This window comes from Wolffia australiana, chromosome 15, assembly GCF_029677425.1.
Source record: "Wolffia australiana isolate 7733 chromosome 15, ASM2967742v1".
NCBI lineage: Eukaryota > Viridiplantae > Streptophyta > Magnoliopsida > Alismatales > Araceae > Wolffia > Wolffia australiana.
Window position 1 is genome coordinate 4646696 of NC_135849.1, and position 15665 is coordinate 4662360.

General features: G+C 45.0%; 1 protein-coding gene across 1 annotated transcript; it reads right to left on the minus strand.

The window, feature by feature from the left end:
- Window positions 1-3175: 3175 nt before the first annotated feature.
- Window positions 3176-14565, minus strand: LOC144712781 (protein TPR3-like). The gene is made up of 26 exons (XM_078587096.1): window positions 14355-14565; window positions 14140-14278; window positions 13845-14024; window positions 13625-13738; window positions 13386-13544; window positions 12168-12345; window positions 11973-12096; window positions 10280-10392; window positions 9960-10125; window positions 9755-9864; window positions 9591-9660; window positions 9258-9331; window positions 9068-9163; window positions 8903-8998; window positions 8076-8203; window positions 7739-7973; window positions 7482-7646; window positions 7335-7412; window positions 7087-7236; window positions 6802-6912; window positions 6047-6226; window positions 5815-5943; window positions 5417-5512; window positions 5086-5274; window positions 4501-4667; window positions 3176-3677 (listed from the first exon to the last, which is right to left on the minus strand). The coding sequence occupies exons 2-26, from the start codon at window positions 14217-14219 to the stop codon at window positions 3497-3499; spliced, it is 3369 nt and encodes a 1122-aa protein (XP_078443222.1). The 5' UTR covers window positions 14220-14278; window positions 14355-14565; the 3' UTR covers window positions 3176-3496.
- Between the last annotated feature and the right edge of the window lie 1100 nt (window positions 14566-15665).

Below are 15665 nucleotides of genomic sequence, written 5' to 3' on the forward strand. Positions count from 1 at the left end.
GGCAGGATGTCTTGATGAAACACGACACGCCAGGATCGAATGGCTCGTGTTACACCACAAGAGAAGGACAAGTAATTTGTAAGCCGGCGGCACGGGGCGACTGTGTCGGTAACGGTGACGGGGTGAGCCTTGGCTACGGCTCGCTATAGGCAAAAAATACAGGCGTCAACGGCGTAGAGCGGCGGCTATTCTACCTACGGCGGCATGTACTTTGCGGCGGTGAACTAGCGGCGGCATGCGGTCCAGCGGACTTCTCCCTTGAAGCTACTCTAGGAGACCGTAACAGCGGGCATAGGACGGCGTAAAGGCTCAGCATCATAGGGCGTCTGCAACAAGGTACTATCGGACTTCAGTGATGGCGATGTCTGGCGTCGCTACGATGACGATGATGGCTGTAAAGCTAGCTACTGGCATACGGAGGTAGGCGTCGGAGACGACGGCAGCGGCTCTTCATCCTGTAATGGCATGTACTTCACGACGGTGACTAGCAGTGGCAGGTCGTCCAGTGATCGCTCCTCTCAGAACTACTCTAGAGAACACTAGGCGCGCGTGTGGCACGTGTAGACGCGGCGGCGCAGGTAGGCGCGGCGGCACAGATAAGCACAGTGGCGCAGGTAGGCGCAGCGGTACTTGTAGATGCGATGACGCACATGGGCGCGGTGGCGCAGGTAGGCGCGACGACGGGCTCAAAGGCAAGTGCAGTGACGAGGACGGAGATGAGCGCGGGTAGGCACTGCGACAGGTCGGAGGCGAGCGCGGTAACGAGAATGGCAGCGTAGGTAGGCGCGGCGATGGGATCGCAGGCGAGCGCGATCACGAGGACGATGGTGACGCAAGTAGACGTGGCTATGGGCTTGGAGGCGAGCACAGTGACGAGGATGGTGGCGCAGGTAGGCGTGGAGACGGGCTAAGAGGCAAGCACGTTCACGAGGACAGCGGCGGGCAGGTAGGCGCGACGACGGCTGCGTGGCGGCGGTGGGGTCAGCGGCTACACAACTGCGGCTGCGGCTGTAGCGAGGCTGCTACGCGGCTGCACGGCTACGGCTGCTGCTGAGGCTGCTGCGGCTATGGCCGCGGGGTGCAGCAGCGGTGGCTCGCGGTTGCAGTCTGGTCCATCGACGGGCTGCGCCCGCAGCTAGTTCCTCGGGCACGTCTGGCGGCGGCGTGGCAAATCCGCAGGCGGTGACGGCAGCACCGACGATGGCGGCGGCAGAGACGGCGGCGCCGACAATGGTGGCGGCAGCGCTCCGGTGACGATATGTTGGAACCCTAACTTCCCCTTCTTGAGGTGCACTTTCGTAATTTTCACTAACTCTAAAACACAACTAAAAAACACATTAAAAAACTAGAAAATCCAAAGGGCTACATTTTTTACTTCTCTTTTTCTTATCTTTGTGCTCTCTTCTTCTACGATGGGCATCCCCCCTTTCCCTTATAGGGAAAATATGGGCCTTCCCCCTTAGAAACAAAGGGAAGAAGGCGCAAAAAGTTTCAAGGAGGGCCTAATAAGAAAAAAACTTGACACACATGCCCATATATGGGCTCCTCTACGCACAAAAATGTAGGACCATACCTGGCCCACACGTGTGCGAATAAAAAACAAGGAAACTAGGACCTCAAGGCTGAATGGTCCCCCATCATGTCTCCTGCCCCGCACCCCGCACACGCGATGCGCACGATGCCCGCGCGCAGCTGCGCGGCTCCCCGCAAAGCTCCGCGCAGCACACCATGGCATTGCCGCCCGGCCTGTGCGTCCCACGCACGCGCACGGTGCTTGACGCCCACGTGCAGTGCTTGATGCCCGCGCGCGCTTTCGTCAACCTGCGCGCCAGCACGCACGGGTCTTCCATGATCCCTCATGCCTTAGTGCCCACGGGCACGCGCACCATCCGTAGTGTATCACCCCCATGGGGGCGATGGCCTAAAAAATCAGGGTTGGGTGTCACCACCCTTAGTTCATTGCAGCATCGCACTAAATAGGACTCCGTCATTACAGATCGTGAGTCTAAATGCGAACATGCCCTCCCAATAAGTACGCAGGCCTCTGGGCAAGGATGCCACCTAGTTAGGGGCCTAACGGATAGAGATAGAGAGAGAGAGAGAAAGAGAGAAAGTTTCTTGGGGAATTCTGCCTTGGGATGGAGGTAGGAGAGAAGTAGAGAGAGAGGGAGGGCAGGTTTGAGGATTAAGTTTAGAGAGAGAGGGGGGAGGGGGCAGAGAGAGAGACAGACAAAAGGTAGTTTCATGGAGAATCCTGCCTTGCGATTGAGCTAGTAGAGAATGAGAGAGAGGGAGGCCAGGGTTGAGAACTAAGTTTAGGAAGAGAGAAGGGAGGGGGGAGAGAGAAAGATACAAGCAGAAGGTGGTTTCCTGAAGAATCCTGCCTTTGGGTGGAGGTAGGAAAATAGAGAGGGAGGGAGAGAGAGAAAGAGCAGAGTTGAGAATTGATAAAAGTCGAGAAAGAGAGAACGGGGAGGGGGAGAAAGAAAGAGACAGAAAGAAGCTAGTTTCCTGGGGAATCCAGCCTTGGGATGGAGATTGGAGAGAAGTAGAGAGAGGGAGAGCAGGGTTGAGATAAGTTTAGAGTAATGGAGTCGAGGGAGGGAGGGAGAGAGACTGACAGAAGCTAGTTTCCTGGAGAGAGAACAAGAGATAGTGAGAGATAGACGAGCAGAGTTGAGAGAAGTTGAGAGAGAGAGAGAGAGGAGGGAGGGAGAGAGAGAGAAAGAGAGACAGAAGATTGTTTCCTGGGGAATCCTTCTGAGTTTACCAGAGAGAGAGAGCAGAATTGAGAGTGTAGAGAGAGAGGGGAGGAGGGATAGAGCAACCGACAGAACCTAGTTTCCTGAAACTCAAATTTCTAGGAAAACTCAAATTTATCACTGGGAGTCAATTTTGAATAAGATACTCAAGTTTGAAGCAGAAAATAGTTCAACTGTTTTGTTTATAAGGTTGAAGTAAACAGCTCAGAACAATAAACAAAGGAGATTATAAGACCCCAAAGTTATCATTCTTCCTCCTTTACAAACATTTTAGTATGACTACTATGAAACAGAGAAAGAAAGCTGAAAGGATTAGAGAGGTACAAATATGAACACAGAAAGAGATGGATATGGAGTTAAATAGAGTGATGAGGATGCAGGTAAAGAGAGAGTTACAGAGAAAAAACAGGATAGGAAGAGAGAGAAGTCAGGATCATTTAAACAAGTACAAAGAAATAAAAAGATATACATCAGTATAGTTAAAAATGACTAGGACAAGGGTAGAGAGAGAACAAGAGAGGAGGTATATTTATATATATATAAATAAGACTACAGATAAAGAGGTGTAGAGAGAGAGAGAGAAGTTGTGGAGGACAAAGAAAGAGGGTGTGAATCCATTCCATGCCCCCACATTCCCTAACAACGTGTTTATTACACAACCTGGAGATGAATTGGCAGCACCACACTCCGGCTTCGCCGCAGCTCAGACAGCAGCCAACGGGTGGCAGAGCGATTCAACGAGTTGGGGGTTGGTCAACGGGGAGGGCGGCGGGGTGCTGGGCATCCGGAGGTGGAAGAGACGGCCAATCAGAGTCAGGCGGCTCGAGGACAACGACACCACCATCTGAGAGGCCAACGGCAAACTGGGAGGCCTCCGAGGGATGTGCTGCCACTGCCACCCCGTGCACGCTTGGGCTGTTCATCATCATCAGGGATCATTCAATTGGCAATACAGAATATATGGAGAAAGAAAAGAGAGAGAGAGAGAGGACACAAAGAACAGAGGATTTAAGAAAGAGAGAGAGAGGACACAAAGAACAGAGGATTTAAGAGAGAGAGAGAGGACACAAAGAACAGAGGATTTATGAGAGAGAGAGAGAGAGGACACAAAGAACAGAGGATTTATGAGAGAGAGAGAGAGAGGACACAAAGAACAGAGGATTTATGAGAGAGAGAGAGAGGACACAAACAACAGAGGATTTAAGAGAGAGACAGAGAGATGACACTAAGAGGAGAGAGGATTTGAGAGTGAGAGAGAGAGATGACACTAAGAGGAGAGAGGATTTGAGAGTGAGAGAGAGAGAGATGACACTAAGAGGAGAGAGGATTTGAGAGAGAGAGAGAGATGACACTAAGAGGAGAGAGGATTAGAGAGTGAGAGAGAGAGATGACACTAAGAGGAGAGAGGATTTGAGAGTGAGAGAGAGATGACACTAAGAGGAGAGAGGATTTGAGAGTGAGAGAGAGAGATGACTGAGAGAACAGAGAGAGAGAGATGACATTGGGAGAACAGCGGATTTTAGAGTGGGAGAGGGATGATATGGAAAGAAGAGAAGATTTGAGACAGACAGGGCATCGAGAGGACGGAGGATTTTGAGAATGCAGAGAGACGACATGGAAAGAACACAGGAATTGTGACAGAGAGAACAGAGTTTGAGATATAGAGAAAACATGGGGAGAGCAAATAATTTGTGTGTATGTCCATGATAAATATAAATGAGAGAGAGAGAGAGAGAACCTGATAGCAGAGGCGAGATAAGCAGAGGGGCTGATCCGGCAACGCTGACGCAAGGAAGGAGAAGAGAAAACAGCAATGCTGCCATCAGAGAAGCTTGCATACACCATCTCACTGTCACATGAGTAGGCCGCATGCGTAATGATCACATTCACCTCCCGCGGCGTCCACTACAGTCAATCAATTGCATGAATACAAGGTTTCTGATTCCCAGAAGCTTCAAACAATGGGCGAATACAAAACTAATCTCCCAATCTTTTGATTAGGAATTCAGCACTCAATCTGAACATCAACATCATCGATCCTCGTTTACGATGACAAGGACATTGACAAATTTTCAGGTGTCTTTGAAGATGACTTTAATGTTGATGAGAATCACCGACAGTTGACACCGCCTGTCAACTTAGTGAATTCTAGTTAAAAAATAGTCAACCCCGATCGTCAAGGCCTCGGAACGTCATCCTAAGAGAGGACGACGTTGCTGGAAGAGACCTTTCAAAATTATAGATGGTTGACATTGACAACTATGTGGATATCTGTTGACAGTGACGACGTTATTGACATCCATGTTGAAACTCCAGCATGTACCTGGTTGAGACAGTCGAGCTTGTTCGGCTCATAGATGGCGATCTGGCTCTCATGGATGGCCAGAAACTGAGTCTGATCCTGATGGAACTGAACTCTCGTATCTTGAAGCGAGCTCAGCGGCCGCCCGCTCGGAATTTGCAAGAATTTTGAAGCTCGCTTCTCCCACCCGTCAGTGTTCCACACGATCAGCTGGAAGGCAATGAGATAAAACCAAAAGAATTAACAGACACACATCAGGACCAAGGGTATTCTCCAAAACCCATCTTTCTCTCTCTATCCTCCATTATTTTGTGAGTGTTTCTCTCTCTAGCTCTGTGCAAAGTTTGAATACCTGCGCGTCGGCACCAGATGAGACGAGGACATTCTGAGAGTTGGAGAATGCCAGACCAGTGATCCTCTTCTGATGCCCCTTCAGCTTAGTCTTCACCTGTGCCATTTACCATCCAATCGTAGATTTCCGTTAGAGGGAGAGAAACATACACCGATGAACAGAGATTCTAAGATCCTTCCTCTTCTTCTCAAGCAATAAATTGTGACACTATATTTATTGGCCCATCACTCTCCCAACACAACTCAGAAGCAAAGGGACGTAGTGAGAGAGGGAGAAAGAGAGAGAAATGATGAAAGCAAGAGAGAGAAAGTATTAGAGTGAGAGAGACAAATGCTGAGCAATATAGAGATAGAGATAGAGAGAGAAATGGAGAGAGAGAGAGAGAGACAGAGATAGACCTCATCGATTCGAACATTGTAAATCTGAATTGTGCTGTCCTCCATTCCAATGGCGATGATGTTGTTATCCTGGGGGTGGAAGGCAAGGAAGGTGGCTGCTGGTGGAGGCGGCATGAAAGTCGTCATGGTCTGGAAAACCAAAGATAACACGCAAGAGATAAACCATGAAAACCACTTAAAACCAAATTAAAGGAAAAATAATGGAAGGAAACAAGAAAATAAGATCACCCACCTTAAAGGTCATCATATTGAAGAGGGAGATCTTCCCCCCAGATGCAGACATCACATAGGAATCATTCTTTGAGAGCGCAAAGCAGTGAACTGCCTCTTCGGGGTTTGTGTCGTCAATCTCGTTTGTCATCAGTATGCCACTCGCTGGCTGCGACAGCTGCGGGGCCACGCTGGAGTTTGCCTATGGGCCAGAAAATGCCGATGATGATGATAATGCAGAAAGATGATGTTGATGCAGATGATGGGAAAGGTCAAGACCATCAAAGAGAGAAAAATAGCTCCTGTTGGACGTGAATGGTGACAGTGAAGATGATGGTTGTGCGTAATGATGATGTTGATGCCGATTATTAATCAGGCCAAGACCATCCAAGAGAAAAATAATTCCTTTGGAGGTGAACGATGACAGTGATGATGATGATGATGATAATTCAGACAGATGATGTAGATGCGGATGATGGTAAAGCCGAAAACATCAAATAGAGAAAAAAACTCCACTTGGAGGTGAATTATGTCAGTGAAAGCGACAATGATAAAGATGATAATGATGATTCAGATAATATCAATGCTGATGATGGGTAAGGTCACGATCATCAAAGTGAGAAAAAAGCTCCCATTATTGATGAATGATGACGGTGTAGACTACCTTCAATCTCAACAACAATTTTACCTTTTGACAAGGATGATTATAATGATCATAATGATACGGCACTGACAATGATGATAATGAGGATGATAATGACAGTGTAGACTATCCACCTTCCCAGAAGGGTTGCGATCATTCTTAGGCCACTTCCAGAGCTTATGAATGGCGTTGGAAGTGAGTGCCAGGATGGCAAGGCCAGAGTTGGTGTATATCAATCTCGAGACCTGCTCAGCAGAACATAATCATATATTTAACAGACTATCTAAACAAGTATTGATACTAAATAACTCGGATAAAAAATTTTCTTCAAAAAAAAAAAAGACTCGGATTAAAATATATACTAATGCAAATTTTAGGAAAAGTTAAGACATCTCCAAGATCCGTGACAAGAACGATACCTTTGTTGGAGATAAATTATCTGGCAGCCTCAATGAACGGCACTGAGAAGGCTTGTTGATTTCTGTCTGCTTCACTGCTGCCTTTGTCTTCTCCACTGGCTCATCAGCAACCCTCGGTTTTACATCAACCACACCCCGGATTTCCCCATTCTAGAGAGAGAAGGAAAAACGAACAATTTCACCATACTGTACAGTTCAAGCTCAAGTTATACGACATCACAAGAACAGGTCTTGGGAAATGAAGTTACCAATCCAGAAATCTCAGCAGGAGAAGAACTGGTTGCAGCTGGGGCACCCACAGCTCCAAGTGGGACAATGCCAACCGGCTGTGATTTTTTTCACCAATTAGTTTGCTCAAAAACTAAAATGGTCGGTTGGGTAGAAGAGCAACAGACCTTCGCCACTACATCTGATGAAACCCTGGCAATATCAAACTGACGATTCTCAAGGCTATGTAGCAGCCGAAGCCCCTCAGGATTGGCCAAAATCTTTATGGAGTTGTCGTTTGTGGATACAGCCAAAAACCCGCCTTCTTTAGAGAAACGAATGCAAGGAGAAGCCTTCAGCAAGAAAGGTTCAGTTCTTTGGTCAAACTTTTATCTAAAGAGAACCAAAATGAAGAAAAAAAAGGATGGTCAGTAATAATGGTTACCGGGAGGCCACCACCCGCGTCGGTTGTTGTGAGCATGTTTGCAGTGTCCATGTCCCAGAATTTAATCATGTACTCGTCGCCTGCTGCCAGGTATCGATTTCTGGTAGTGTCAAACTGTACCACACCCATAGATCTCTTCCAGAAACCCACGTACGTCCGCTTAATAGAGCCTTCGCTTTCATTCCACTCTACAATGTGAGTTTCACCTTCCTTACTCGTCCCACAGGAAAACAGCCTGCAATTAGTTCAAAGGGAATGAGAAATTTAGTCTCGGCAGTGTTCTCTCTCTCTCAATAAGCTAAGAGAAATGAAATATTTGATGGTGTATGATTGATACCTCGTCCCATCCGCGCTGTAAGCCATTGTCGTGCACCATCGCCCTGGAGCTTCATAATCTACTCTTGACCCCATGTTGTCGTACAACCATGCTTTGATCTTTCCATCAAGAGATGTGGAGAATATAAACTGCAGCATGGAAACCAATAATTGAAGGGAAAGAACTTTTGACAGGTAGCCTATTTGGTCAAAAACAATAACTAATTGATATGATCTTATTCCCCAGAGGAAATTCGGACATTTCCATCCTGGGGTGAATTTCTTATAAATAGGTGTAGCTGCCCCTTTGAGAGAAAAGACAAGGCTGAAGAACTGAAGTTGTTGCTTAGCTCAGCCTCTGTCTCAGTCCTTTCCCCCTTAACGTCCAACAATCCCCTGCCTCTCGCACCTCCCTCACCAGATTTTCAACTTGCTTTCCCTCTGATCCATCTATCTCTTCTCAGCCCTCCACGATTCCCTTCCCCTTGACATCATTCATCCTTCACCAGATCTCCAGCAGGCTCATATCTGATCAATCCCTACCTCCTCCAATCAGTCTCTCCTTTATCTCCTTCGTCAGCAGGAACCTGATCAAGGTTCCTATCTGTGGGTAGCCTAATGAGCGAAAACCAACTAACCATGAATGATGAACCACAAGATGGTCTGACAAAAGAATGTGTTTCATTTGCCCGGACAAGTGTTAATAAAGAGGCCTAAGATAGCCAGTACGCAAAAAAAAATTAGAGGCTGGAAAAGTTAAAAGGTTTTTACTCGTATCACGAAACCCATAAGATAAAAACACATGGATCCACTTCACAAGCAAAAATCACCAATGAAGAGTAATCGTACCTGAATGTTCTCTTTGAAATGGGGACAGACACAGTACACTGGAGCATCATGCCCTTCAAAGGTGTGCCTTTTGTTTCCAGTAGCTGCATCCCATACCTGCCCAAGACTTGATATTAAAAGGCATGTGATGCCATAAAAAACGTAACAATATTTCACAGATAAAACCTTGATTAATTTGTCATCTCCGCAGGTTATAATGCACAATTGCTTATTTGGCTGAGAAAACGCAATATCATTGACTCTGCCAACATGGGCATCGATCTGCATGGATCACGAAATTGTTACTATCCCTCGAAATGCATTACAGGGGTCTGATCAAAATGGTAAGAAAATAAGGCCAAGCTTCTGGACACACCTCTAACCGTGGCTTCAGATCTTCACCCACCGCATACGCGTACAAATGAACAAGGTGCTTGGAGTAGGCTACCCCTGAACATTCACACCATATAGAAATTGAGATGATCAAGTCAACAGTAAATGAAAATATTTTCATCCGTTTCACAGATACTTAAAATTTAATAAAATAACTTTTCAACCACCCCACAGTTCTCCTCTCCGTAAGGGTCAAAAACTTGATGAGATATTTGGACACGTGAAATTAACAAATTTTAAAAATAATGAAAAAGAGTAGTAGACACAGGATTTGACAAAAATAAAATGGATCAACCAAATAGGATGAAGAAAATACCAAGCAATGCTCCGTCAGGGCTCCACATCACTTTGGTAACAGATATGGAAGGATCGTTAACCAGGGCAGCCTGTTCACAAATGAGAGCTCCATCAGTTTTACATAATTACACAACAACAGAGTATTCTTCTGTAATTTGAAGGACATTAGTTCGTCACTCATGCCTGTGAAGTGACCGAACAAGTTGCAAGCTCCCAGACTTTGAAATTTTTCTGGGCAAGTCTCTCCCTTGACGCCAATTCCCAAACGGCAATATCACCGACATTTGTTCCCACTAAAATCCAATTAAATGCCAGAATATAGATGTAAGTAATTGGACATTCTTCTTGACCATTATTTTGTACTGAGATGATTTTAGAGAATATTTACCCAGAAGAAATGTAGACCGACTGGGATGGAAATCCATGCTCATTACTGATGAGCCCTGGGAAAGGGTCAATGCCACATTTCTGGGCAAGTCATCAGAAGAATGTGCACTTTGAGGAACGGTCTGGCCAGTGAATCCAATTGGCAAAGCGTTGACAGGAAGACTGACCTGTAAAGATTTGAACTATAACACTGTGAACAAGAACCAAAAAGACTAGATTCCCACAATAGGGTAGCAGCTGAAGAAAGCAAGCTTCCTGATGAACTGCATAATGAAGAATGCATGAAGATACAGAACTTGGAAAAAACTCAACGCATGTCACCTCGTCAGTGATTCCAATTGGCCTTAATCGTTTCATAGAATGGTCAGAGTCAACAGATTGATACTCGATGGTGGGATTTCCGGGAGGAGTCCTTGGTCGCTTTAGCAATGCGGCTAAAACATGGAAAGAGATTCATAAGGGTAAAACAAAAAGACTAGCGATTTTTGTCAGGGAAGTTGGAAAAATATATAAAATTTTAAACGGTGTAATTCACACTAATCATGAGAAGAAAGATGCACTAAAATAATACAACATTCTTCACATATATAAATATCAGGTACGCTCAGGGTTCACAAAGAAGGGTAGTTAAGATATAAAAGGTCTAAATGTTGCAAGGAAGAGGGACCGTGATACAAACCCCTAAAGGTATTTTGTTATTTTATTTATTCTTTTGTTATTTCATATCTAATGGCGTCTCGTTAATGATGTGGCCCTCATAGAAGAGTAGGAAGGGACCGATTTTGGTGAAGTGTATATAGCACTACAATGTCCGGCCAGACATACTCCTGCTGACGATGTCCTACCCATATGAATATTAATCATTGGATCATATGAGAGCCCATCCTTTCTGAATGCATTAAATTTGAAATTGGAGACACCTGATGTTTTGATATGATACCCTGATTGTACTAGTGATCCATCTATTTACTTCTCACTTGAAATGCAATAAATTTGATTGATGCTCTAAGCTCTTGCGAACAAGATACAAAGAGAGGGAGAAAAGAGGGGGGTCCAGCAGAAGAATTATAGCCGGGAATGAGAGGGTGGCACCATCGCAAATGCGGCAGGTAAGTTCGTCTGAAGGAGAGAAGGGAAATCATGTCTTCAAGATGACTGTCCGCAGTCACCTAGAAGGGAGGCTAGAGGAATTAAAGTGGAAATGTGGAAGAGGGAGAATTTCCCAAAAATACAAAATGTCCGAAATGGCCCCTATCAGGTAAAATGACAAGCATGTTCCCCTATCGGGCTGAAAAGACCAAAATCACCCTAGTTACAATGGGAATCATATCATATTTTGACAACAATCCAAATAAGGCTATTCATAATAATAATATAAGTAGACATCAGATGACTGACCGTATAGATATTGGTCCTTATCTGAATTAGAAGAAAGAAAATAAATTTTGAGGTAAAGTGAGTAGGATTTGTGAGGGGAAACACTGTGGACTTGGGTATTATTCGCCAGACAAATCTTGTGTACTTGATGAAAATTGAACTTCATAGATTTCATTGTGATGCTGACGATCTCCAGAGAAAGAATATAAAAATGTGAAAGATCCAAGAGGATCAAATCAAGCTTTCATTATTTGTAGACATTTTAATTTCATTGCAAACTTTCAGGTGTTGACGATTTGGTTTTTCACATAACCCTCCGGCAGCATCCATGGTCCAAGAATAGAGGAGTCGACATATGAAAAGCTTGTTCCAAAGGACATCCTGATATAACCCTACAAAGTTGGGAAATAAGCTTGCCATGCATGATTCTATCCAAATGAAAAATTGAAATTTCTTCCATGAAAAATACCATTAATGTTATTAGGAGACTTGATAACGTAACATACAGTGACAAGAGAACAGTTGCTGAAATCCTACGGATCTTCGACTTGTAGAAAGAGCCATTTAATTGAATTAGTAATTTAGTTTAAAACTTAAAAAAATGCACTAACTTTAAAAAACAAAAAAATGCACTAACCAGCATTGGCAGGAGTCGTCAAGCCCATCGGTACGCCAGAAACTGCTGGGTGAGGCATAGCAGGGGCATTAGGCATCCAACCAGTAAGTGACGCCGGCAATGCGGATGCAGTTGCTTGAAAAGGCTAAAACAAGATTAAAGGGAATTAGACTACATCCAAAGTTAAATAGAACGCCATAAATATCACTGTCCTACCATTTGTGAGGTCAACTGTGGGAAAGGTACTGGCTTTGGAATAGCCCCCATGAGAGGATTAGAGACAGGGGATGGCGCTCGAGCACCATTTTGTTGCGCACAAGTATGATCAACAAAGAGAGTCTTAATATCAGGATTTGGTCTTGGGTTCTTGCACAGCTGATGCTGCCAATTTAAACTGCAGAAAACAGTAGTTATTGAATGTAAGGGATTCCTTGTAGTTTTGTCTTTATGTTTCCTACTATTTAACAGTAGAAAAACATCATTATTTATGAGTTTTGTTTCTTTTCTTTCTCTTCAAACTAAACGAGTTCTGTTATTCCTCTCTATTGTCTCCCCATCTCCTAGGGTGGTGGTGTTCCCCCCACTACTCTTCTCTCGTTCCTCTCCATGCTCTCTCTCTATCTACTATCTTCAACTAGTGTTTGCATCACTAATGACAACAACGCAAGGACGACAATTAGTAATCATCCCCGTCACTTATCCATCACTTCTCATCATTGTGCCTTCCTTAACCTTGTTCGGATAACGCGATACAATAATGGAATCGCCATCGTCATCATCATTCCTCTGCAGCGGATGACAATGACATTGACAAAATCGTCATCATTACTCAAGCAGTAGACAATGACGATGGCATGTCTTTGGATGACAATGCCGATTTTTGTCACTATCCACAAAGAGAGTCTTAATATCAGGATTTGTCCTTGGGTTCTTGCACAGCCGACACATACCCTCTAAAATGCAGAAAATAAAACTCGATGGAACTAAGGGTCTCCGTGTCATTTGTCTTTAGGTTTCTTACACCTATATTACAAGGGTAAGAAACCATTTTTGCTAATTGAGTTTGATTATCTCTTTCACCACCCTGCGTTTCATGACATCATGGTCCGCTAGAGGGGTAATCAGATAAGGGAGGGGTTGGCCAAATTGTGGGGAGAGTTAGCTATCTCCACATGTAACTTTGGGTGGGTACCGCTTTGTCGGGTGACCACCTTAAATAACTATTCAAAAAAAAAATCTCTCCCTCCACCCTGCTCGCCTCGTGTTCCTATCTCCATTTGCTCTCTCTCTCTCTCTCTCTCTCTCTCTCTCTCTCTCTCTCTCTCTCTCTCTCTCTCTCTCCTGGTTAGGCTATCTATGTCTCCTTTCCGACAAATTTCTACTTAAGTTATTACAACCTCGAGTTTATGTGATACCCTTGCCAGTGATGCTTACCTTTGGTTAATAAGCGTCCTCAATCTCGAATTTTTGAAAGATGGAAACTGAAGCTTTTCTCTGAACAGAGGATTTGCTTCAATCAGCTTCTTCAGCTCTGAAAGCATAATTGTCCTCGCAGACTTTGTATCAGCATACTTTGAAAGCTGTTCGTTCTCCCTGAAAAACCGCAACACTTAACTGGACAAGGCAACAAGAACAACACAAAATGCAAAGAACAACTTCCATTTTTAAAATACCTGAAATTTTCAAGGGTGAGTAGTTGTGTTATCTCTTTGAAAAGATCCTCATTGAAGGCCGAAAATACCTTCAGGTCTTTCACCAATACTTCGACAGCCTTTCCTCTGTCGTGCCTGCCATCACGTTCCAAAACAAGAAAATCAGAAATATGAACAAAGAGAAAGAGAAAGAGGGATAGAGATTGCGTAGTAGTGATTGAAAAACAAAACTGCAATGCACCTGTCAAGCGCCTCGAGATACTTTTGTTTCCTAATCTCGAAGAAAATTTTCATGGAGTATCGATTGTCATCCACCTTGGTGAACCCCGAGAGGTATTTCTCCACCTCCTCCCATTCCCCAGCCAAAACCAAGTCCTCAAAATGCTTGGAATTGAAGAAAAATCCAGACTCTTGCTCCAACCTAATGAAATTCCGCCCAAGAAAACGCATACATTTTGAAACAAGAACAAATGCCACGATTTCCGGGAAGATTTTTTTTTTTTTTAATCCCATAAAATCAGAGAAAAAAAGCTTACTTGTGGACGCTCTCCTTGAACTTCTCCTCATCCAAGAACTGGAGGATGAGGAAGACGAGCTCCCTACTGAGATTAGACATGGCGGCGGCCTCGCGCCGCCGTCCACCCTACTACGAACAACCTTCAAACCAAACAAAACCTGCAATCCAATTCCCACAGATTACAACAAAAATTGGTTCCAAAATTCAAAAACTCACCCTAAATCGCGCCTGTACCGGATCGATCGACGCGGCACCGGGAGAAAAGAGAGGGTTTTGGACCTTAGAACGTCGAGAAATGCTCCACGCGAGGCTAGAGAGAGACAGGCACAGATCTAGAGCGAGAAGGCGAGGTGTAGAGAGAGAGAGAGAGGCGAACGGGTGGTGAGCGAGTTCTCTCTCCTGGTTTTTCCTCCTCGGTAGCCCCTCTTCTCTCTCTATCCTGCCTCCCTCTCTCTACTTATATAGGCTTCAGAGACAGGATAAGTACAGAGAGAGAGAGAGAAAGGTGATAAGCAGACTGGAGGAAAGGGTGATAAGTACATGAGCTTATCAGAGCGGTCACACAGCAGCGAGAGCGCGTATCAGGGGGCGCTGGCGAAGGAGAGGGGTAAGACGCGGTCTTTTCTTAGAGAGAGAGTCTGAGTGGTGGAGAGAGAAAGAGAGAGATTCGGATGAGAGAGAAAGAGTTGGAGAACGAGAAAGAGAGTCTCGAAGAGAGAGAGTCTGGGAGAGAGAGAGTGTTGGAGAGCGAGAATGAGAGAGTCTTGAAGAGAGAGAAAGAGCGAGTTGGAGAGAGAGTCTTGAAGAGAGAGAAAAAGCGAGTTGTAGAGAGAGTTGGAGAGCGAGAAAGAGAGAGTCTTGAAGAGAGAAAGTTTGGGAGAGAGAGAGCTTAAGAGAGAGTCTGGGAGAGAGAGAGTTGGAGAGCGAGAAAGAGAGTCTGGAAGAGAGAAGAGAGAGAGTCTGGGAGAGAGAGAGTTGGAGTGCGAGAAAGAGAGAGTCTGGAAGAGAGAGAAAGAGAGAAAGTTGGAGAGAGACTCTGGGAGAGAGTTGGAGAGCGAGAAAGAGAGAGTCTGGAAGAGAGCGAAAGAGAGAAAGTTGGAGAGAGACTCTGGGAGAGAGTTGGAGAGCGAGAAAGAGAGAGTCTGGAAGAGAGAGAAAGAGAGAGTTGGAGAGAGAGTCTGGAAGAGGGAGAGAATTGGAGAGAGAGTCTGGGAGAGAGAGAGCGAGAATGAGGGAGAGTCTGGGAGAGAGAGAAAAGAGACTATGAGAGAGAGAGAGCGCGAAAGAGAGAAAAAGAGTCTTAGAGAAAGAAAGAGAAATAGTCTAAGAGAAAGAAAGGAATCTGGGCGAGAAAGAAAGAGAGAATCTGAGAGAAAGAAAGGAGTCTGAGAGTGATAGAAAGAGAGACAGAGTCTGAGAGAAAAGATAAGAGAGAGAAAGAAAGAAAGTGTCTAAGAGAAGGAGAGAGAAAGAGAGTCAGAGAGAAAAGGAGAGAGAGTTTGAGAGAAAAAGAGAAGAGAGAGAGAAAGAAAGAGTCTAAGAGAA

What these genes read in the sequence shown, in the direction of transcription:
- LOC144712781 (XM_078587096.1), bottom strand. Translation starts at nt 14,219, where the DNA reads ATGTCTAATCTCAGTAGGGAGCTCGTCTTCCTCATCCTCCAGTTCTTG. An exon ending in ACGCGGGTGGTGGCCTCCCG is followed by an intron (nt 7,647 to 7,738) that starts GTAACCATTATT and finishes TTCTTGCTGAAG; the next exon opens with GCTTCTCCTTGCATTCGTTT. An exon ending in CTGCTGAGATTTCTGGATTG is followed by an intron (nt 7,237 to 7,334) that starts GTAACTTCATTT and finishes TTCTCTCTCTAG; the next exon opens with AATGGGGAAATCCGGGGTGT.